Genomic DNA, 25,355 nt, shown 5'->3' on the forward strand with positions numbered 1-25,355 from the left:
ATCTTAGTTTATAAAAACTCTGCATTTGTCCTTCGTACGTGAACAGCAGCCACATCAAAAATACATGAAGCTGTTTGTTCTGGCTAATACTTGCACTGTTATTTTAAGCAGTTGAAACAGTGTCCCGTGTTCTCCATGATGCCCAAAACTAGCAATTTATCTCTGATTTTCTTTTTTTTCTGTGGTCGTCAGAGATGGAAAATTAAAAACCACCCGAGTCCAGGGAGTGTCAGTGTTTAATGTGGGGGCTTTGAATCAGCGGAAGAGTTGGTCGTCTCTCAACTGGCAAGTTAAGGGTTCGATCCCCAGCTATTGCAGTCAAATGTTGATGTGTTCTTGGGCAAGACACTTATTGCTCTCACTGCTGCATGTGAATGTTTATGAATGTGCTTAATACTGACATAGTAGCCTCTGCCTTCAGTGTGTAAGTGTGGCGTGAATGGTTAGGTGTGACCGTGGTTATTAAAACTGCTTTGAGTAGTCAGAAGATTAGAAAAGTGCTATACAAGCTCAAATTCCTTTCCCATTAACATTTGCATATGTAAATCTTTGGTGTGTGTCATAGTGATTACATTTTATCTGATTAATTGTTGGGTAACCCCGTCTCATCAACAGCGATGGCCCAATCATTGCTTAAAAATTAGCAGGCTTGTCAAGCGTTATCACCAAGCTCAAACAGTGTCCATGGTTCTCTAATATCAGAGATCAGCAGCATGGAAAGAAGCTTGTGAAAAAAACGTTCAGTCGGCTGTGGAATTCTGAACAGTTTTAATTAATTTCATGTATGCTGTGGCGATTCTGGAGGCTGTCAGGGCCCTATAGGTAAAAATGATGGAAGTGTACCAACATTTATATCCCCTTTCTTACTGTCATTGCATATATTATTGAATATATTTCTGGCACTGAATTTCCGCCAACAAGAGTGGTGTCATGTCACCATGCAGCATGGGAAGACTGGGGAAGAGAAAGCCAAGAAGTAATGAAGTTTATCACTCATCCAAACGTGTATTTCTGAACTAAATCATGAATGTCTGTGAGTTAAAAAAAAAAATGAATGTGAACTTGTGTTCATATGGTAGCTGTAGCTCAGTGGTTTAGTTAGTTAGATGGACACTTTAGCAGCCTCTGCCATCGCTGTGTATTGCTAAAGGACACACACATAGCTACTTACCAGTTAGGAGACGACACTACCAACTAAACCACACCTGAACCTGTGATAAGAACAGCAGATGGATACAAGAGAATGAGTGAGCATGCATGGAAATAAAATGCAACATAGTATAAGACTGAACAATTACACCAGGATGCAGAAAATAGCCCTTCTGACAAGACTTATGCTGCAGCTTCAAATAAAGTGAAATCCTCATCTCTTCCTTTACATGACAGCAAATAGATGCCGTGTCTGAACATAATCAAACTTATCGAGACGCCTTGCATGGAAATAAAATGTTGTCAAAGTTGTGGCTTAGCGCTACATTTGAACGTTTTAGACCACAGACCGTGCAGACGGGTCAGTGTGAGAACATGTTGCATTTTTCTGGACATGCAGCAGTGTCATAACTTATGCTTTTTTTCCCCATTGGTTTTATTGTGTTTGATACGGTGTGTGCATGTGTAATTTAGCATTCGTGTGTGTGTGTTTTTGTGTGAGCGGCTTAACCCACTCCTGGCTGTTTTCCAGAGTCAGTTTCAGCCTGAAAGCAGGAGATAACAGAGAGAAAGGGGATGACATAGAGGGGGGAGCCGAAAAAGCAACTCCGAGAGAAAAAGGGGAATAGGAGTTTACAGGCCATCCGGGATAGTTGAAGAGGATGATGTAAAATAAGAGAGAGAAAAAGAAGGAGAAGAAAAGCAGCTGAGGTGCAGGAGGAGGAGAGCTATAACAAGGCTGAACTGGAGAAATAACTGAGGATGAGAAATAGAATAAGAGGGGTACAATGAGAGATGGGAGGAGGAGGAGGAGAGAGAGCTCGAGTGGTGAATGAGGGGCGATCGGAGCATCCTCGGTAGAAGAAGGGGGGAGGAGTAGAAGGAGAAGGAGTGGTGGTGGTGATGTTCATTATGAGTCATGCCCAGGGAGGCTACGTGCCGCTGGGGAAACAGCACAATGACTGTCCCAGGCATCGAGGGGCCCCTTCGGAGCTTCTCATAATCTGTGCAGTGTCATCAGGGAGGAGAGGGACAGACTGAAGAATAGAGGTCAGAGTGAAAGTGGGACAATTAAGATCTCTTCTACTCCCTCTCCTCTTCTCCTTCATAGGTACTGGTTTCCAGCTTGCAAACAGATCGCTGCACACCCACACCCACACCCACACACACACACACCTTTTTTTCCGCTTCATTAACACCCCAAGGCTAACGAGCTTTACGTAAAAATGTCGACCACGTTCTTTCTTCTAATCTCACTCCATCCCTATCTTTGTCTTTCCATCTCACCGTGTCTCTCCATTTCACCTCCCCCTCTCCTCCTCTCACAGTCTAAATGTAGCGAGCAATCAGAATATTCCACAATAGTGTGAGCCCACGCTGTTGGGTTATAATAGAGGGACGGAGAGAGCAACAGAGAAAGAGAGAGAGGGGAGATATGGATATGGGTGATGAAAAACAAAGAGGAGAGAAATGGAGATGGTGAAAAAGGAAAGGGGTTAAGGTGGGGGAGTGAAAACCAGCAGGGTGGTGGTGAGGTGCTTGTGCGTGTTGTTGTCATTGTTTGATGAAAGCCTGCAGCTCAGACTCTTTTCTAATCCAGCTCTGGCTTACTGCTGGCCACCATTACTGCCAGGCTTGTGATGAATTTGTCATCTCTATCTTTCCTTCCCCTCATTCTCATTTTCACTCCACCCAACACAGCCTTAGGCATCATTTGTCCTACTCCTCCTCTCCTTTGGTATTTCCTTATTTCACCAATTACCCCTCTGTATTGCTGAGATTTAAAGAAAATATATACTAGTATTTTTTGTGTCTCCACGTCTTTCCCACTTTTTTTCTGTGTTGATTGTCACTGTGCTCTCTTGTCAAACTGTGCTCTCTGAAATAACAACAGCGTTGATTGTTTACCTAAATATTCTAAAGGCATTGTAGGTGATGACCTATTGTGGCGGTGCAAACAATCACAGTCAGGAGAAAATGTTTGAGGTGGGTTTTCAGCGTCATCAAAAGCTTAACATCCATCTCGGTAAACTTTACTGCTAAAGGTTCAGATGTACTTTTTAAAAAATCGTTTCATATTGTTGTAGCATGCTTCATACTTTATAAGCTTATGGTGTGTTTGTAGTGTTACTGTTGTATTGAAAACATGTAACTATTAAAAATCCACTTTTTGAGCACAGAAAAAAAAAATCTGTTTTCAGCTTTGTGTGGTGATGCATTTTCAATCAAATCCATCTTATTGAATTAGAAGAATTAGAAACCGTCATGGCAAAAAGAAAAAACATAACACTTCAGTTCATTTTGAAAAGTTCCCTACATTTTGAAAGTTGTTGTCACATGACAGAAAAGGATATGAAAAGCGACTACAGCTGTTTGTGCAGCCAAAAGGACAAACCAATAGTCCTTAAATATGTACACAAGTGCAGCAAAAAAAGGGATTCTGTATGTCATTGTAGATTATGAAGGCATTGTTTGTTGCTTTTGGTTGCGTTTTCCTGCAGCTCCTCGGTTTATATGTATGTTGTCTTTTGCCCCACAGTCTGTTGATCCCTTCTGCTTCCTCCTTTACCTTTTCTCCCTCTGCTTCTGCTTAATGATGTGACAAACAAACATTTTTTTATGTGACTTCTTTGATGAAGAAGAAGGAGACATAATGATACCCTGTGACTTAAATGTCCTCTAGGTGTTGACTGGGACGTTTTTCCATTCTGTGTGTGTGTGTGTGTGTGTGTGTGTGTGTGTGTGTGTGTGTGTGTGTGTGTGTAAGTTCAGGTCTGTTGAGGGCACAATGATGGCTTGAGGTTTGTACTTTAACAGGCCACACAGTCAATTATCACACTCAACAAAATACACAAACGTTACTTAGCAGTACAAATCACAAGTCCAACCAAATAAACAAGGACTTATGGAGACACACACCCTGTGACACACATTGTAGTTTACAAGCTAATGAGTGAATTGAGCCTCGTTTAACAGCATGGAGACAACCAGCATGAATCTTTTTACTAAGTTTTTTGTTGTGTTTTGACGCCGAACATTGAAGACATGACCTCATCTGTCGGTCCCTCCCCTCTCACTTCCTTTCTTGTTCTTTATGGGACTTTAGGGCTTTGCTGTGTGGCGCAATCTACACTGCGCCAGAGCTGCTTAATCTGACAATAATGAGATCTTCTCAAGTCGATAGACAGAGGCTTTACTGCATTATCTACACCACAAGTTTGTACTGTGTGTGTCTGGATTTGTGTAATTCTGTGTGGCCGTATTTAATGTGCGTATAGGTAGGCTATTCCATCACACAAATAGTAAAGCCTGCATTATACTCTCTTTCACCAGTGTGATCCAGAAAACACTATTAAACTGAATGAATCTTTTTACAACATTACGCTCCGTCTGTCAGATTCAGTGCAAGATCTTTGCCCGTAACAAAACAATGAAAACAGACACTGCTGAGGGCTGGAGCAACCTATAATAAGGTTTTTCCAACATGTGGAAAAATAGTCTGGATTAACAGTTAACCAATCAGGAGCTGCCATCTTGGAGTTAACAAGAACTAAATGATGAAGGTGAGAATGGCTACAGTGAGTATTGTCCTCAGATTTGGGTCATTTTCACATTTTGACTAAAATACATTTCAGTCCAGCTCTCTATTCATCAGGACATCCATCCATTACATTCTTCAAAGACGCTAAGAAAGATCATGCATACTGGTTCATTTCAACGGAGGTATGGCATTAAAAAAAGTCAGTTGATGGGACTTTGTACTGGAATGAATATGGTGTTGGATAGGCATCACCATAAAGAGTAAAGGTACAAATTATTGTGATAAACTGTGAGACTGAGTGAGGCTCTTTTGAATCTTTTAACTTTTAATTTCAGAAAACTTTTAAAGTAAAAGGAACAAAACAATATTCATCAAACTGAAGTATGTTTATTTTTTTTAATGAAATCAAGCTTGAACGTTTAGCATCAAGCAATATAGACTCACTACCTGGGATAATGATGCTAGACTGTGTGTGTGTGTGTGTGTGTGTGTTTTGTCCAGCAAATGTTATGCATTCAGGTCCCCCTGCTGCAGGGAGAACCTAGAAGCAGCAGTTGACCTCGGGTTCATCTGTTACGATCATGTCTGTGGTAATATACACCTATTTTGATGTCATGTTTCTTCCTCGAGCCATGTCCCACTTTACAGTCAAATACAACATCAGGTGAATTATTATTTTTTTGATTTCATTGATTTTTGGTCCGTTAGACGTTTACCCTTCAAGGTGTAAGGAAGGCGAGTTGTTGTTGTTGTTGTCAGTATGTAGCTCATAGCATTGCTGTCTTCACAGAGCCGCTAGTAAGGCTGTAGAATCCATTTCTGTGTTAAATAGAGAGTAAGGAACTGATCTGAACTTGATTTTGGCACAGGACCAAGAGGAGAACTCAAACGATAAGATATACACCAGTGTCCACAATAAATCCCAATCCTGAGAGGAGAAGTGCTGTCTTTGCAGAAAATCTTCCTTTCTCGTCCTTATGAATGAATCATGGAGCAATGCAGGATCAGCAATCCTATTCTGGATGGTTTAGCTCAGATTTACTGTCATCTATTCGACTGTCTTGCGCAAAGTTAGGATTCTTAGGTTAGCAAAACGATGCTTCATCACTGCAACTAATCTGCTATACCAAAATTGCTTGTTAAAATCATCAAAGCTTGGATCATTTTGCTCTGATTTAAGTATCATGCAATAGACTTTAATGTTTTCCGTCCTGTTCTCTGGATTAAATCAAGTCTGGGGAACTGTAATGATAGGTTACATACTGGATTGTTAAATGGGCTGTGTCATTTTATCAGATGATGGGGATTGGTGCAAGGTCACATGAGGAAGCGTGCCAAAACATGATGATTACGATCTCCTAATTGAAGATCAGAGAAGAACAGGTTGGAAGTGAGAGAAAGGCAGACCACTTAAAAAAAAAAAAGTATATATAAGTTGTATTGTGAAATAATAAACAAGAAGGAAAAGAATGATGCAGAAAATGCTGATGATCTGCAAAAGAGCAAAAGAAAAGAGCAAGCAGAGTGTGACAAAGTAAGAGATAAAGACAGGGAGCGAGAGAGAGAAAGAAAGAGAGAGAGAGAGAGAGATCATTATGCAGCAGACACATGGTCTCTATTGATCACTGAGCCATGTGACTGTCCCCGGGGTGTGTTATGGTCCCCTGTAAGTCTCTCTTTGCCCGCCAGCGTACTCGTCTGTCTGTGTGGGTGTCCTCACGCCGTCTGCATGTCTCAGCTTGTTAGGAGAACAACGATTGGAAGTGGCGTATGTGTCTGCACTTGGACTTCATTGTGTGTTGCATTTCTACTGGCAAGCAAGCTCAGATGTAAAATGACAATCAGACCGAAATGCATGCGTCTCATTTCAGTTCAAACGCAGCCAATGTTTGGGCTGCATTCACACGCTTTAATTATTAATAACTCTTGTAATGGTTCTGCTTGAGTAAAAAAAAAAACTTTCTGTACTGTGGTGGAGGATAAAACTTTAGCATGAGCTTGGCTCCTCACACCAACATAGATGGTTTGAAATTAAACAATCTTTTTATTGAATGACTTTATCATCACAACAAGAGAAACCAACTTTTAATATTTCATACCAATAGTTAAGATAGTATTACAAAACATAAATGTAATTTTGTACAGTATATTTAAAAAAATATGTATACCAGCATGTGAATCCTTTAGTTGCTGAAATAGTAGAATTGTTGTTGTTGTTGTTCAGGTTGTGTGCATTTTTTCTAGATTTTGTAGATTGACATGTTGATAGTCATTATCCATTTTTGGTAGGTGTGAATACAAACCCTCGGGTGCTCACCAAACAGCCGGCCCAAGACTCAACCCAAGAGCTGGTCTCGGTTTGCTTCCAAATGAACCCTGGTAAGGTTTGTTTGAGGTGGGAAATTGACCGGACACAACAGGCTCACATTAAGAGAAATAACTGTTTGGTTAGCAGCGCAGTGTTGTTGTTTGTTTCTGTTGCCTACTTCTTCCATATAAGAAGCAGAGGTAATCTTCGGTCTAACTTTCAGACACTTTCACTGGTGTTTCATCGCTCTGTTCTTTTATTATCCAATACTTTTAAATCACACAGACTATGAACAGAACAGCAGCTGCAGCAACTTCTTGTTATTTTCCCCCTGGGCAGTCTGATCCTCCTCCTTTCCCCTGCACCACATGCTTCATTGATAACCTCGACCATATTCATCACAACACCGATTGCCCACACATATCTAAATTTTTTTACACAATGGAATATTTTATATTATTTCAACTAAACGGATGTAATTGTTGCTTAATATGTTCAATATCAGGACAGCGAGTGCAGCACGCAAGATCTTTCATTTTGCGATTACGGCTTTACCCCGCCCCAGACCTTTTTGTCCAATGATTAAACAATCTTTGCACATATGTGGTTTTGTTTACGAAGTCTGGACCTCTTGCGAAAAGTGCAATGTGAAAACAAACCGCACCAAACCAAAAAAAGTAAAAGAAAAAGCATTCGGTCCGGACCAAAGAAAGCGAATGAAAGGACTTACCTGGTGTGAATACGCCCTCAACCATCAGATAATGGTGAAAGCAACACATGCAACATACATTACTGTCTCTATCTTTCCACTTTAACTTGCATACACTTACAAGAAGCAGAGCAGAACAGATGCTGACTTGTTTGCAGGAATGTGCATTACTTTCAACGCACATCGTGGGTGTGTGTGCATGCGTGTATGGCAATACGAAACGTGTTAGCCAACCGGGAGATAACCTTGATAGTGGGTGAGAAAGCTGTTGCTAAGTAACTATGGAGTGCCAGTGTACCTCTGACTGTGGCAGTTGTAAAGCTTTCAGTTGAAAGTCTCATGAGTACTGATCATCTATGCATAAAACATACTTCATCCTTTTTTAATTTTGTCTGGGCAGCAGCACGGTCCTGTTTGAAGAGACTGCAAGGCCTTCTATTGTCTGCTGTTGACAAAACTACACTTGTTCTTTTCTGGCATTTGATTTCGCTGGAGTAAGTGTTTGAGGGGAAATGAGTGAGGAGTAGAAAGCCACTCATAACCAGATGGAGTTTTAAGCACTTTAGATGTGCTTGATGCTCAGTTCCACTAATAGAAGTTATTTCTGTAACAGTGACGGCAGCACAGTTGTTTAGAGGACGTCACTGAGGGATTTGTTGTGATCCTGTTCAGGAGGCAATTTTTTTTAAGAAAACAATTATTCTGTTCACATAATTAGTCATTATTAACCAGACTTAGAATATGAATATATTTGTGGATGCCTGCATATGCAGAATGTTACACGTTTTACAGATATAAAGGAGAAACGGAAGCTAATATTCTCTGTAAGTGATGACACTTTATTATTGTTTTGATCAATCCTAAGGAAATCTGAGGCATAGTGAGAACCCTAAACCCACATTGAGGCTCATATGTAGGTTATTCCTCACATGTTTAACCTTTGAACTCCCTTTGCTTATCTCCAGCACTGCATCATTCTGTGTCTCAGAGATAGAGAGCCAAGGCCTTCCCCTTTCTGATTGGTTTCAATGGGGCCGGCAACTCTGAAACAATGTTGGTTAGATAATACTGCACGAGTTCAATGGAGGAGCACTCTTGTATCCATGGAGACTGCCTCCTGTGGTAAGTTGAGTGTGTGTGTGTGTGTGTGTGTGTGTGTGTGTGTGTTGTGTGTGTGTGCGTGTGAGTCAGTGTGTGGTCAAACGCAGCAAAGGTTATATTTCACTGTGTGTATAAATAGCAAGTTATAGTGGAAACAACCCACCATCCCAGTACAAGCTTCTGCACTACTACCATCACCACGATGCTTTCTGTCTCACTCCTCCAACTTTTAACATAGAGTGTGAAAACCAAAGAAGGAAATGGGTCATTATAAAAAGAAAAATAAGCAATAGTCAAAGTAAACTTTTGTTCCAAGGGACTGTGAATTCTGCAAAGATTAACCTTTCCCCTTACTTACATTATTTATTTATTTTTCTTCTATTCCATATTTTTCAACAAGCAGAAATAAGATCCCTGAACTTCAAGGTAAATGTACACTGATAAATGGTAAAATGCACTTATAGCTGAAAACAACCATAAATCAAGCTAACAGCAATAAGTGGCATGTAGGTGTACATTCATAATATTGTTAAACAATAAAGCAACAATTCCATTTAAAAATGTTTCTTTCATTGATCGGTTTGTTTCATAATCACTTCCTGTATCGTGCTTCTTATCCGACCTTTTGACTTTCCTTTCCCTCCCATTCCATCTTGATCCTCTCGCCTCGTGTGATGGTCCCGCATCCATTTAGAAATGCACTGCTCTGTAATTCAATCACCTTGCTTCCTGTTTACCTAGCAGCATGTGTGTGTTTGTGTGTGTGCAGCAGAGCAAATATGAATCGGTAGCTTTGAACTAATCAACCTCTTGTCATCCTGTCCTGTGCATTTACCCAACTGTTGTGAACACAAACACAAAGCAGATGTGCATGTGTGCAACATGCACAAAAACAGACCGTTGATAGGAAACTTCAAGACAAGACAATTGTTTTTCTATTATTTTGTTGCTACACAGTCATCCTTATCTAATGCTATGAACAGTCATCATTCGAAGGTATAATATTCAACATGTGCTGTTATTTGCAAATAAACACTTGAAACCAAGAGGAAGCAGAATTCCTTCAGTGTTTATTTTCTTTAAAGAAACACTCAGAAGGTCAAATTCAGGTTGTTTTATCATTAAGGACACGTGTTTATCTGTAATAAATGGTCATGTCAGTTTATTGCCCCGCCTAGAGCCTCTTTGTATAATTTTTATTTCTGAGAAATAAATTTGAAAGAGTGATAGCGCTAATCACCGACATATTTGTCGATCTGCTTTGGAGGAGGGGGTTTTTTTCTGCAGTATTTCAAGTTCAGCAAAATTACGAGAAAGTTATCTATGTCATACATCTCTTAAACACTCTTTTTTTTTTAAGATTAAAAGATGAGGAATTTATTTTGGAAAATTATTAAAAAAGAAAAAATGAGAAGAAAATCAGAACAAATGTAACTAATGCATTTGACTGTTGAACTGTGAGGATCATAGATAGATAGATAGATAGATAGATAGATAGATAGATACTTTATTGATCCCGAGGGAAATTCAAGGCATCCAGTAGCATTATACAGACAGGCAGGACACAAGACATTAGTTACAATACACACCCGCTGTCCCCCCCCTGTATACAAAATCCCCCAAACAAGATATAGCAGCCCCTATGTGACTAAGAATAAACATAATTATCATTATTTAGGCTAAAGAAAGAAAGAAAGAAAGAAAGAAAGAAAGAAAGAAAGAAAGAAAGAAAGAAAGAAAGAAAGAAAGAAAGAAAGAAAGAAAGAAAGAAAGAAAGAAAGAAAGAAAGAAAGAAAGAAAGAAAAAATATAATTTAATGAAGGGGGTTGAGATGAAGAAGTAAGTAGATGAAGGAAAGAATATATAAGAGGAGACGTGCGGAAAAAGAGGTGAGTCAGAGAGACGAGAAGTCAGACATGGAGGAGAGGAAGAAAGGAAACCAGAGAAATTGATCAGGTAATGGATTTAGAAGGATGGGTTGGTCACTTGACTTGATGATGGAGTCAGTTTATCACAAATACTCACATGCAATATCTCTCTCTCTCTCTCTCTCTCTCCATCTCGTGTTTTTTTCTATGCTCCTCTCATACTGCCTACTGTGTTTGGAGGCCTCGGAAACAGATGTGTCAGGATCACATCTGTGTGAGGGAGCACAGAAGGGCTTCTCAGGGAGTTTTTGCTTTCATAATTGTGTGTGTGTGTGTGTGTGTGTGTGTGTGTGTGTGTGTATAGAGTTAGCAAGGATATGACACGTGTATTTATAGTAAATGAATTCAGCTCTTTGAACAATACTCGTCTGTTGTATGTGTGTGTGTGTGTGTGTGTGTGTGTGTATGTGTGTGTACTGGCCGCATGTGTTTACAGAACTATTGCATTGTCAGTGGTTCCATCGTTTAGTTTATGTGTTGCGAGCATCAACCTCGTAACAGCTGCTTTCCCATAATGCAGCTGTCAAGGAATGAAGTCGTCCCATGGCAGACCTTGTATAGTGGCAGAGAGCATATTGACATCATGGTTATCGTAATTGATCTAATATTAATATAAAAGGTCTATTTATGGTGTTCATTCACACAGCTCATTTGACCTGAATGGGAGGAGACATAAAGTCAGATGAGTTTGTTTCTAAAAGAAACATTTCAGAGTAAAATAAAAATGAAAAGTTCCCCCAGACACGATTCAAAAGGTATGGAAATAATCTGTTTTTAATCATATATACATTTATTGTTTTGTTTTAACTGAGTTATAAACTAGTTTTATCATCATTTCTGAACACTAATTGTATTTATATCAGATTATTTATTCAAACGCTTATTTCCCCTTCATGCAGGAAATAAAGATATTCAGTTGAATAAACTGAACAAGAAATCATAAATTCTTCACAAGTCCAAACAAAAAGATCTTAAATGACGGTTTCATTTTCTTCCGTTGCCTTTATTTCTCTGCGCAGGCTAAAAGTACTCTCTGGATATTAATTTAATTCATCCTTTTTTGTTGTATGACCAAGTTCACATTCGCAATCATAAAAAAAAAAGGTGGTCAGATTGTAATTGCTGACTGAAAATGTTTGTCGAACAATATGCTGACTGATAATCCGCCATAATTTAATAATCGAAACATTGCTTATTATAGAAAGCAAGCAGAAAGACACATCATAAAACATGACATAAAGACACGTTATATTCCTGCTAGGTTTGTGTTACCCAGATACCCATGTATCTTGAATTTATGATGTTGATTACTTATGCTTGAAATATAACCAAAAACAATTCATCACTGCTGAGTGTGATTAACGAGGCTCAGAGGTTTGCAACACAGCACTCCATTATTATATTCTAATTGATATACACAGAATGAGGGGGGGGCTTTTTTAAGTTTTACACCAAATACAAAAAGGCGTCTCTGTGTATTTTAGTAATGTGTTTTGATTTCCTGTTTATGATTGTAATGGCTCTGCCTTCTGTTTTAATGACTTAGTGCTCCCTTGGATGTACACAGACCTTTATGGAAATCATCATTAGGCTCTTCAAAATACACTGAAATCCAACAGTGATTACTAGCAGCCAACAGGGGTCGAAAACAAGGAGAGATTTTCTATACTTAAAGTAATAAATGAGTAAAATGCTGTAATAAGATGATGCTATTTCACTGCATTAAGCCCTGCTGATCTGAATTCAGGCTGCAGTTTAATCAGTGGAAGAATCTTCTTTTAGCAGTATTTTTTTCACTCTGGGTGTCTGTAGAGGAAGCACAATCTGTTTTTCACGGTTCATGTAGAAATGATGTCACACTGGCGCTGTCACTACTGTCATTACGGTAATATGAATGTTCTTCTGTGTAGGTTTGTACAAGCCTTCCTGAATCCCTGTGTTTTGGCTGTGTGTGCTGAGCACTTGTCCTTATATAGGGAGAGCTAGGGGATGCGTGTTGCCTAGCAACCACCCCTATGCAGTTTTCTGTGTGTGTGTGTGTGTGTGTGTGTGTAGGGAGGGAAGCAGAGAGCAGAGTCAGGCTGCAGGCTGATGGGTTGCAGCAGCATCATGAAATCTGTATTTTTCCAGAGTTCTGCTGCGGCAGGCTAAAAAGTGAATTTACACAGTTGTAGTGATCTTGTGTGTGACATGTTCATCTGCATGATGTTTGCAACAGGGAACAATTAGATAAGCAGCTTTTAACATATGCTGTACAATACAAGGCCATTAAAGTTGATGGTGAATTGTCTTTAATATTGGGTCTGGTATTGGTATAAAACCTCCACACACTCCTTCCCATCTCCCACCCCACCCACACTGGGGTTTTTACGGGCCAATGGACAAAAAGGAAATTGGCTACAATGCTACTATAGCAGGGCTTGGTTGGCTGTACAAATGACTGAAAACACTGTAAGTGACAATGAGGAGTTGCTGCTCTCTTCATGACAAAACCTTGAAAAGTTTGTAAAGGCATAAAGAGAGAAAACTGAGAAAAACAGTGTTCACAAACATTTCAAGTAGGGCTGTCAAAGGATTGTATTATATAAGATTTCAATTGTTAGCTGACTTTCAATAGTCCATGTGATTAATGTGATTTAAAAAAAATCTCAGATGTTATTTGCATAGCAATAATCATGAAAGCATTTGCAGCCATAATGTCTTCAAAAAAATAATGATTTGTGATTTAATGATGACCAGTTAAAGGAATAAAGGTGATGGAAGACCTATGCAGTTTCTTTATCAACTTAATTACAAAAGTACTTTTTTTTTGCTACTGCTTGATAATTCAGTCATGCAACACAGGACAAAAATATAAAAAAAGCAGTCCAGCATAAATAAACTATTTAATCTAATGCTCTATATCACCTTTCATTGTCATTAAAAGTGGATAATAGTTCTACTAAATCTCAGTTGTAGTAGTGTTGTGTATGTGCCTCAGTGATGACCTGTTTGTATTTGTCAGAGAGTTGGTTGCTTGGACGACAGAAACATCAACAGATGTGAAACTTGCACCAAAATTACCTCCAATTCCCGCTGCTACACCATTCCTAGCTGTGGACTGAGCGAGATCCAGCGGCGTTGCATGTTTGATCTACCGGCCCACTTTTGGAGTAGCTCTGCATATTTTATGATAGTTGGCTTCATTTTGTTCCTGGAAATATACAGTGGAGAATTTGACAGCGTTATCTGGGTTAAACTGGTGGTAAACCAGGACGTTTAGTCACTGTTTGGCCTAATTTATTGCTTTATCTAAATGATTCATAGAGGACTCTTTTTCAAGGATTTTATTTAAAAAGGTGTATCAGTGTTAAAGCATGTGTGTGCGTGTGTGTGATTTTTGATGAAAGTAAGCTGTGAACAGATGGCACATGTGTTCTTCCTGCTCAGGGAGCTCTGACTGGGAAGTGTGGCTAAGGTAGGATGAAGCAGAGTGGGTCAATGAGGATCAAAGAGCTCCTGCAGTTACCCTACTAACACACAGGCGTGTGTGTGTCACCTGGAAGTCAAGTAGCCTGTCACTCTGTGTATACATTTCTGATGCAGCACTTTGTGCGCATGTGTGTGTGCGTGTGTAGCTGCTGATTTATTGTATGTGTACATCTGGCAGGCAGAGGCTGACGTTGGCAGAGCTCCCACTCTTACCCACTCTGTCCTTTTATGATGGCTCATACGAAGATTCTGTCCTTACTTGATGACACGGGGGTTGGCCCTGCCCTTTGATGATGTCAGAAAATAAAGAGGGAGGTCACAGAGTGCTTAAGTGATCATCCCACACAAACATGAGCACACTGAGTGGAGTAGAAAGCTTTCTGCATGTCACATGCATGCAAATAAGCTGTTTGTGTGCATATGTTTGCATCACTCAAGAAGAAACAGGCAGGCTGAACATGCACAGTAAAAGCATTCAGGACATAAGATTAAGGTATAGGTTAAAGACACTTGTGCTGCTAGAGATCTGTGCTACAAATGGTCCTGTTGCATCAGATTGATGTTGCTAATATCTTCTAAAAGGATGAAAGTTATTTAAGATGAAGGATGGAATTTTGTTGGTAGATGCGTATTTGTTAATGAAAGATCAGCTGGAAATGTTCTTTGGTCTGGCTAAAGCAAAACTGTATTTCGCCTTCAGGCTGGTTGTACAGTATACTTTCAATTCTACTTTCGGCTCAATGTTTGGTCTCCACCAGTGCTCAGGAGTTATACAGGAATCTTTTGATGCTTTATTATGTTATAAGCCAGCGACAGTATTCATTGCTGACAGATATCATGAAGTACGGTTTTTAAGCTGCTTTGCTGAAATCTGCTGCAGAAAAGACAACAGATGAGACTGAACCCAAACTGGAAAGTATTATATAAGACGAAACAATCTCAAGAAATGCTTGAAGTTAGGTTAGGCGTAGTGATTGTTCTTTCATCATAATCACAGTTTTAAAAAGTTGAAATATTAAGAGTGTGACATGTTTTTCATTTCAAGAATAGAGTGTGCGTTGAGGAACCCTGCTTTCACCCCACCATCATTTTAATACTGCTATACAGGTGTAGAGAAGAGAATGATTGCATGAGAGCAGAAAGAAATGTGATGATGACCTTTCTCTTTAAAGGACCTCAAGGGAAGAATGGCACGAGATAAAAAAAAAAGAAAAAGAAAATGGATAGACAGAGATGGAGATTTGAAGCAAATAGACACTGGAGGGGAAATGGGGACAGATCGATCGGGGCCAAGACAACAGGTCTACTTTCAGAGAGCTCTCCAGAGTCCAGCGCAGTGTTTTCCATCTCCGCTGCCAGGCAGAGAGTAAGGAGAGGGAGGGAGGGAAAAGATATTTGGAGAAAAAAAGAAAGGCCAAGAGCTAAGGATAGAAGCTAAGGGGGCTACGAATCTTAGTTGCTTTTTACTTCCCTTTCTTTCTATTTCTTTCTAAAAGAGGGCTTCCTCATTTATGAAAGTTGAACAGGCTCAGTCTTCCCAGGGAAAGATATTATATAACGGCAGAGCATTTAAAAAAAAAAAGAAGGGACACTGATTCCTTTTCCTTTCCCATGAGAATACAATTATGCCATTTTTTGTCACAGGTAAGAAAACAAAAAAGCATTGGACTGCAAATAACCTGGAAAACCCCCCAAACATTTAGTCACTACATTTGGTATTTACCTTTTCTTACAAGCACACTTGCTCATGCACAATTTATAACTCACCGTGCCTTTTAGCTCTCCTGATCTGACCTTTACTAGGGCGTGTTAAGAGTAAGCAATCAATAGCACATCAGGACGGACATCAAAGGCAGTCCAAAGTGGACTGTGGCGTTAACGCAGCTTTGGGATGGGAGATCAGTTTACCTAAGACCTGCACACTCACACAGAGAAACACACTCTAAAATGTCAGATTATTATTATTTTTTTTTTAAATCAGAAGAGGAACTGTTACCAATGATGGCATAAAAACCTCATTCATAAAAGTTGCAAGTCATTTTTAAATGAAAACTTATAAAAACTCCACCTAGAAACATCACTTCTCTCAACAGATGATTTTAGTGTTTCTGGACATCGGTGATGTATTTGGCCGTGCTAGCAGCATTTTTTTTATTTTTTCATGCCACTCCTGCTGTCCTGCTATATGAACACAGAGGAAAGACTACCCTGAGTTCCAGTATCTTTCGCTATCCACTGATATTTGTAGTGTTTAGGTTAAATTTCAATTGGTTATACACTTTGGGACAATGACAAATACCTTACTTTCTTATGACATTCGCTTTAGCTTCAGACATTCCTTAAAAAATATATTTACCAAAAATTACAACCTCCAAAGGCTTTGCATTCACAGACTATTCCTTTACAAGACTTTTTTTTTTTTGCAAATCAGTGTTTACTAGACTTTAACTAGCTCTATGTTTTCCTATCATGCTCTTTTCAGAATTAAAAAGCACATGTAGCCTGATATGCCTCTATGTTTGTCATTTGTACTGCAGTGATTAAGACTATAATGTTAGAAGGGTTAGGCATTACAAGCAAGTGAGCCGCTTGAAAGAACATTCCCAACATCCCTATTACTTATACATCATTGAAGATTACTTTAACTAAAACTGCGTCCGAGCAGAGAAAAGAGATCGAACGTTAGTCTCACATTTGCACCCTGGCTTGCACCTCCTAGCAGTTCCATGTTTACAAGCTGTTTTTTCTGCTTCTTTTTTGGTGACGGAGTGATATTTATTGGTGATACTGTACAAGACAAAAAAATCAGGTTTACCATAGCACCCTCTGTAAAAAAACTCTTACCCTGCATTGGGTGGTTGAACTGCTTCTAAAACATGTCTAATACCCACATTTGCGTCATTAGCTGATGAGACTCTGTCGTACTGTCATATTATGAACACTGTCATATTAATTTATTATTGTGTGTACTTTACTCAACCCAACAGCGAGCGTTTACAGAATTTTGTTAATACAAATGTATTGAATGCTTTTCATAGTTTGTTTAGTTTGTAATCTAATGAAGCTTTATGCAGGGAACAACCTCCTAAACACCCAAAGGGAGAAACATTTGGAAAAGCACATTTCTGTGCAAGTTAACTCGCCTCCAGCATTTAATTTAAGAATTTCTGCAGTAAGGTTTATTTTTAGACTGCTATAAAACTTTCTAAAAACACCAATAAGTTGAATGACTGTATACTGGAAATGATAATACTGTAGTAGCCTACATTTTTTTTTGGGCCTAAGCAATATATTGTTTAACCATTGCGATGTGATGCCAGTTGAAACACAAACGTGTTTCTATTGATATACTGTTTAATACCAAAGGAAACCTTTGTGCAGACCTTCTATACAGTCGCCTGTTCTGTATTGCAGAAAAAACGATATTGAGGAAATTGCAATGTCAGTTTTTTCCAGGATTACAACTGTTTCTATTGATGGCAGTTCTATACTGGGAGAACACAAGAAAATACCTCTTGGCTCTGTCAGATGCTCTGGCAGTGACTCCAACAGGCCAACAGCCAGCCCAGTGATCACAATATAAAAGCTATGTATGAGGCTACACAAGCAGATGTTTCATGTGTAATTTAAATGTCTGTTCTTTAAATATGTGCATTGAATTGTGTATGTCATATTTTGTTTGGACATGTATCTATCAGTGGCCACAGTAGCTGTGTGTTAGTTAGCCCAGTGGGACTGCAGATAGGTGGGTGTCAAGTGTTTTTATAGGAATGTGGGCTTTTTAAGCTGCCTGGTTTCCATGGTTTCACATTTAGTTACAACTGTGTACTAATGTTGCATTCCAGCATCCTGAGCAACAGTCTCAAACAAAGGCATGAAAACACTGGTGCAAAAGCAAAAACTTTGATCAGAAGTATTTATCACTCACTTTTCTTAATAGGTGTACAGCACTGTTTGTGCGTGTGTGTTTCAGTGTTTTATAGGGTTTTTGTGCTTGTGAGTATTTGTACATAAACAGGTTGGGGTTTCTCAATTTGTGTCAACAGACACCATCAATGCCTTCAAGGTGAATACCATTTCCAGTGGATAAGCATTTATATACAAGCCAACAAGAAAGATATCAAATCTGTGGGAAACAGGGTTTACAATGAGCCTCATAGAGCTAATGTTAGCTTTATTAGTTCCTAGCTACAGCTAAAAAAAGTATTAGCAACATTTACAGACAACTCATCAGGGATGAAGTTAGGACAAAGTGCAATTCAAGGTTGGTTTATCTAATGCAAAGCAGATGCTGTGGATGGAAAGTTTCAAAGGTCTGTCAGGACAACACACTCTCAATCCATTTGTTTCAAACAGCAGCAGCATGGTCAGTGTTTCCAAAAGCATCCAAACATGAGCATGAGGGTACAACTTTGAAATAAATCCCAAAACTGATTTGCAACATCTGGATAGACCTTCCTTAAAATGCAATGATTGATATCATTGTTTGTTTTTCAAAATGACATTTTTGGACATGTAACAGTAGCCAAACACAGCTAAGTTTGGCAACTGTTGCACTTTCATATTATTTATCAAATTATCATTACTTATTTATATTGGTTAATTTAAGTAAAAGATCATTCTTTGGGTTTAACCAAATTACTTCTAAGCAAGGCCACCCAGCTGTTTATATTCCTCACACATTAAATTTCTTTGCATAAAACCAGGGATCGGTGCTGGTCAGTTGACATGACATCCTGGAGTTAAAGGTCAACCTGGACGTCTGTTTAACAGATGCGGAAGACTGTGGATAAAGTCTGTGTGGGTGTGTGTGAGTGGGTTTGTTCCAGTCATTGTATGAAGCTCATAAGTGATTTTAGATTGGCAGTTGGCAGTTTTAGATTTTTATTTATTCTGTCTTAATTCCTCCTTCTTACTTAAAAAAACAACAACTCACATTTACTGATATTATTGCGCATTCCCAAGTAGAGGTGGGAAATGGGAAATGTATGTAAAAATTGAGATTCTTCTCTTCTAAGATTTCAAATCCATTCACAACTTCTTCTTTTTTTTTCTTTCCAACTAATCATTCACTCCCTGGTAAGTGCTAAAGCTAGCTCTTCAACTCAGGAGAATGCCAAATTCAGCCAGTCTCAAAGATGAATGGAGTAGATCCTGAATAACTGATAAATACATTTTGAATCCATGGATCGTTTTGAATCGAATCGTAAACCTCGAGAATCAAAATGAGATTGAACTTTGAGACACCCAAAAAATGCCATCCCTACTCCTAAGTGACCACAACTTTATATCGATGCATTATTATTGATGCAGGTTCTATTTTGCCTCACACAATCGATAATGTAAATCTCCCGATGTATGTTGATGTATATGTGTGTGTTTGTGTGCGTGTGTGAGACAGAGAGGGAAAGAGAGGGAGGGAAGAGAGCGAGTGAATCCCGGCATTTAACATCCAGAAATAGCTTATTAGGAAATCAATGTTCCTCTCTCAGTGGCGCTGGGAGCTGTCTCCTACACAAAAGAGGGACTGTCCTGTTTCCTGCACCCTAGAGGGAATGTGTGTGTGTGTGTGTGTCTGTGTATGTGTGTGTGTGTGTGTGTGTGTGTGTGTGTGTGTGTGTGTGTGTGTCTTTCTGTGTGTGCAATGCACACTGAGCATGCATGAGGGGAGAGTCAAAAAGAGAAAGTAGAAAATTAGCAAGAGAGAGTACAGATTCCTGTTGGCTGTGCACAGTTCTGCATCGTCATTGGTTGTTTCCTCACCTGTGACTTTGGATAACAGGAGAGCCGAAGAAACCTGATCCATCCTCACACACTCACACTCGACTCTGGAGGGTTCTCCACAACATTGCAACTCTTGAAACACAAACACTTCATTCTCTCATCTGAAAGTGACTAAAGAACATGAATTAAAAATATATAAATGAAATAGAATATTCATTCTAGCATGTCAGTGAATGAAGATTACAAAAGTGAGCTTAACTTAGCAAAGATGCTGGAAAGACGACGATAGACTCATCAGGTCTTAATGAAAACATTCAAATAGAACTTTCGGGTTCCTATTACATCACTCCATGCACAAAGCACTCACAGTAACATGCCTCTGAATGAGGTAAATAGTCTGAATGACAGGCGGATATTATCCCCACAGGGGCCTGAACTCGAGATAATAACTGTAAACCACAGGCCAGGAAATGTGACGACACTGTGACTCATAATAAGTGACAGCTTCACATTTCAGTTACATTTTCCAACTCTGTCATTCTGTTGGAATTGAACATTTTGAATGAACGATGATGAACTCCAAATGCATCCACAGGTTAAAATTCCTTTTTTTTGGTCTTGTTTCAGAGCTCCTTGGTTCTGCAAAAAAAGTGAATGTCAACTTCCAGGATACAGATGGGTGAGTTACCTTTTCCTTAATCCTTTGTTAACCCTTGCTCTCTTAATTCCCTCCCACATTATCTCTCACTTCCCTACCTCGTCCTCCTCCTCTTCCCTTTTGATCATCCATCCTCTCCCACAGTCCCCTCCTGTTCCTCCTCTGGTCCCATTCATGTAAAAAACTGGTAGTTTTACTCATTTCTCTATAGTATTAAAAGATGAAGGATTAACCCTAATAGCGCTCAGCTCAAGTTCAGACTGGAATGGCGTGTTTACGTGTGTGCTAAAGAGAGTATTAACGTCATTAAAAGCCTAGCTTGTGCACAGTCATACACGCCTGTGAAATTACATGTTTGTGAGTTAATGCTTCAAACAAGTGAAACATTAATAAACTTAACATCCGATGGAGATCTGCGGTCTACAGTCTGACAGAAAGCATTTAGAGACACAGACAAAGTGTTCTCTGCTATGTCAAACATTTTGAGGGCTGATAGAGATGCTTCTACGTACAGTAGGACTCCATTCTTTGGTTCCTGAGTCAGATGGTTAAGTCATATTTAATAAATGAGTGGTGCAGAGATATGCACAGATCAAGAGGAGAGCTTTGAGACATTACTGGTATAAACTGCCTGACCTTCTCTCGAATGTTCAGCCTTTCGTTTGTTTTGAAACAAGTATTAAGGGATTCATATCAGCCTGCATCAAAAGAGTCCCTGCTTCCTCCTGGTGAAGAAAAGTAGTCGGAGAAGTTTACATATTTATGAGTTAATCAAAAGTTTCCTAATCTCCCTTCCCTTGGAGAGTTCCTGCTGTTCCAGTGTCCACTCTAAGCTTGATGATGTGTTGCCTTCATTGTTACAGGCATTTACAAGTATAATTCAGCACTAATCTTTAACGCTGTAATAGATACTTCATGGCTTTACAATCTATTTTGATTCCAGTCAGAGAAGACCGAAAAGGACATGCATCCACCCATTTTATGTTACGCTGCATGTCTGCATCAACGTGTAATTTGTGGTTGTGTTTTTTTGTGTGATCTGGACTTATTTATTTTCTTTGTCTCCATTTAACACTGGTTTTCGCCATGATTACAAGTTGTCGTTGTCGGGAGCTTGAGGAAAGGATTCAAATCAACTCACTATCGTGGGAAAGCGGCGATGTTAGCCCAGGATCACAGGATAATTCAAGATCGAGAGACAACAACCAGAATGTACTTGTTGAGGATAACTGAGTTAGAAAATGTCCTTCTGGGGCTTCCATACAGAGGTTATCTGAGGACACTTTGTAAAAGAGCTGGTTTAAACTAAATCTGTAACAAACAAATCTATTATATCAAAGATAAGGACAGAAGAGTGAAGTAAAATGTCGTATATGTCAAGATTATCTTAATGTTTTGGGTTGATTCTATGTGCTTCCACAAATAAGCACATGAACTGCTTCCTCTGTTTGGCACCATGCTGTTTGTCTCGATGTGAGAAATGTGGCGCTGGTAAACATATGAGGCTGCTTCTTATAAAAATGTTTTTTATCTATCGTCAAATCTTTCTTCATGCCCAAACACACATATACTGTGAAACTCTTCTGTAATGCACTAACAAGCCTCAATGGGGAATCACCTTGAAACAATACACTCAAAGGTTTTTTTTCGTTGTCATATATCCAGTCTCATGTAAGATACTTGAAGTCACATGTAATATAGCTCCCATTATGTTCTTTTTTTCTGCTACATTATTACATTATTACAGTACACATACCATCCTCACCTCTTATATTAGCTTAGGCAGTGTACATGCAACAAAATAATTGGACCGATAGAGGACGTTTTTTAATTATCTTCTCATCATCTAAATACTGATGTAGGCTTTTAAAACATCAGCTGATTGACAGCACTTAAGACATGCTAACTAACACATGAGCACACACACTCACACGTTGAAGATGTGCAAAATCTCTCGTGAAACATGCCAATCAGCAGCTTATTTACCCAGCTAGTTCATTAAGAGTCTTCAAAGGGATTGCCAAAATAACTCAAAGAATCTAAAATGAATGTGCGTGTGCAGACTCATTAGTACTGTGTGCTCATTAGAAAGTAAAATGCCCCTCGATCCATGCGTTTCCATCATAAACTTTATTTATAACTTATCCGTGCAACAGATGAGCGCACACATACACATTAGCATCGGGCACTTAATACTGTGGGAGGAATTAAGGGGCAAAGAGGCAGTAACAGTAAACACACTAATTAGATTACACTGTTCAGTTTCACTTAGAGTGGCAAAGCAGTGCTGTGAGGATTACTTTTGATCTTTATCTTTATTCAGCTCAGTTTGCAGTCTTTTAGCTCAATTAACTGGTTCTTCCAGGGACTGCAGCTGGCATGACTCATGGTTGTAAGAATTTGCATTTCTACACTATGTTTTTACACTGCAGATTGTCATGTACTGTGAGGACTGTACAGAGAGTGTCAAATGAACAAAAATGTTCGGGACACGAGGAGCATTTAAAACAGCTTCGGTCATGTTGAGTTCTTTCCAAGTGATGTTTGGAAATACCTTAAACAATATGGATTCTGTTTGCTGTGTTTGCCATGGACTGTGTGTAAACGTAGACAAAGTCTCAGTGATGTCACCCATTGTTTTTTTTTGAAGGGCTGTTTCGGATGCCCATCCATCGTGTAAACGACTGACAAACTTTTGATTAACCTCACAACTTTCGAAGAACTGGTGCTGAGGCGAGCCTTAAAACTTACTGACAAACCATGACGCTGTTGTTTGTAGTTTGATCAATTACGTCCCTAATTATGAATAAATAGTAGAGCCCCCCCTTCTGCCATTCTAACTGTTAGTTATGTATTATGTTTAGTGAAATGGGATTGGAAAGCAATCCCAAGCAGAGACTACAACTCAATTCTTGCAGCAAATAATATCACCAGCACACTTTATATACCTGTTATGAAGAGGGGATATTTTGGCTTTGCGATTTGATTTGCATACAACAGAAAGAGATGGAGATATCCTTTTTTATATACAGTCAAAAAAGGTACACCTGCTTGTAAAGGCATACATGCGATGCTGTTGTCACATTGTGAAACTCGTCTGATTTGCTGGAGGCTGGCCCTCGTTTACACAAGTTTTATTTTGAGTAAGTGTTTTCCCTTCTTCTTCTCCTTGTTTATATTGTTACTTCGTATGTGGACCATTTGCAACTTGGGTGTGCCTCTTAAAGTGAGGAAACACTTACACCACACATATGGTGTAATATTGTGTACGGGTGGTACAGGTCAGCAAGCTTTCATTTCATAAAGTTACTGTCTGGTCCAAATGATTTAACAAACAATGGAACATCGTTAAAATGGTTATTGACATAAACAACTGAGACACATACATTTGTAAAGCTGTTAAGATTGTCTAACTTTTGCTGTCATAATGCGCTGTGTGAACACAAATTGATTCATTTATTGATTGATAAATACAGTGTTGAGTTGGACTGCTAACATCATTTACAACTTTTGAATATTGGCTGTTTAACCCTCTACTAGCAACTTGGCATATGTCATTCATTTTAGCACAAAGTTGCAGCCCAAAACAGCATGAACTACAAATGTATAGCAAAGCATTATAACAATTTAGCAATAGTCTGTGGGCAAAAGGATAATTTATGTTGTCGGTTTGCTGGTTTCTGTTCTCAGTGTGCCTTAAGAAGCTGAAGAGGAAATAATGAGACTATCAAAATAACCTTTCCTTTTAACCCTAGAGGGTAAATGTATTTATGAGATGCCTTTTAACATTTGAGTCATCTTAACACATACCTCGGTTTTCTGACAATTTGGCCTTGAGCTCCTAGAACGTGAAAGATCGTTGTCCTGAAATAGGTTGTTCAGCAGTTGTTAAATGAGTTCTTGTTTCCATTAGCACTTCTCCAGGGCATTTTAACACTGATTCCATGTTTGGAAAGGAGCAACAGAGACATCACATCCTGTCAGAAAGACATCAAACACATAACTCCCAGTCAGATGTTATGGAGTCTGTGTTTTATGGACAGTTAACACCATGGGACACACACTCCGAAGCAGAGTGACAGACTCTAAAGAACAGAGACAGAACAACATGATACATGAGCCAGGAGAACAAGAACCTGTACTCGACGCACACACCAGCAGATGGGAGGATGAGAGCGAATGATTTTGTCTTCTTTTCATCCCTGTCCGTTGTGTGATTGTTGGAGCAGTATGATTTGGGAAGGCCATGGGAGGCATCAACATTTCTCATTTTTGAAAATGGGTAAAAAAACAATTCGATACATAGCTGAGGAGACACATTTTTAAGATGAAAAAAGCGGCAGGGGTGATCAAGCTAGTCAGGTATAGACAAATATAACACATATAAGGTATATAAACCCGAGTGAGAGGAGCGTAGGAGAAAGTCGTGCTGAATTTAAAAGCATCACAAGAGGAGGCCGAGATGAGCAGCACAGCTATGTAAACAGAAGCAGCTGGTCAGAGGGATTGAAAAAGCAGGATATGAAACAGAGTTTGGATTCTGAAATGAAGATGCATTAGATCGAAGCAGTGTGATGAAAGATGTTTTTGTAAGTGGAGGTTATTTCATGAACTCATGCTCTCACGGGACCTCAAAGCACCCTTCACCTTCATTGGTGTAAATCTCAAAAAGTCTTGTGGTTGATGTTTTTTTGGTTTGTATACACAGCGCTAGTTTGAAGCAATGATGTATAATTACTCAAAACTTCAATGTATAACTACAAATC

The 25,355-nt window shown here is 39.1% G+C and overlaps 1 protein-coding gene across 7 annotated transcripts in view; it reads left to right on the forward strand.

Annotated features, from left to right (window-relative positions):
- The window catches only part of caskin1 (CASK interacting protein 1), an 88,756-nt gene that overhangs the window by 22,993 nt on the left and 40,408 nt on the right, over positions 1-25,355 (forward strand). For all 7 annotated transcript variants that reach the window (XM_079365517.1, XM_079365518.1, XM_079365519.1 and 4 more), the window contains exon 2: positions 20,559-20,610. In XM_079365517.1, coding sequence (XP_079221643.1) covers positions 20,559-20,610 — 52 coding nt within the window. The remainder of the gene's footprint in view (positions 1-20,558; positions 20,611-25,355) is intronic.

The sequence above is a fragment of the Symphodus melops genome (genome assembly GCF_947650265.1).
Source record: "Symphodus melops genome assembly, chromosome: 17".
Taxonomy (NCBI): Eukaryota; Metazoa; Chordata; class Actinopteri; order Labriformes; family Labridae; genus Symphodus; species Symphodus melops.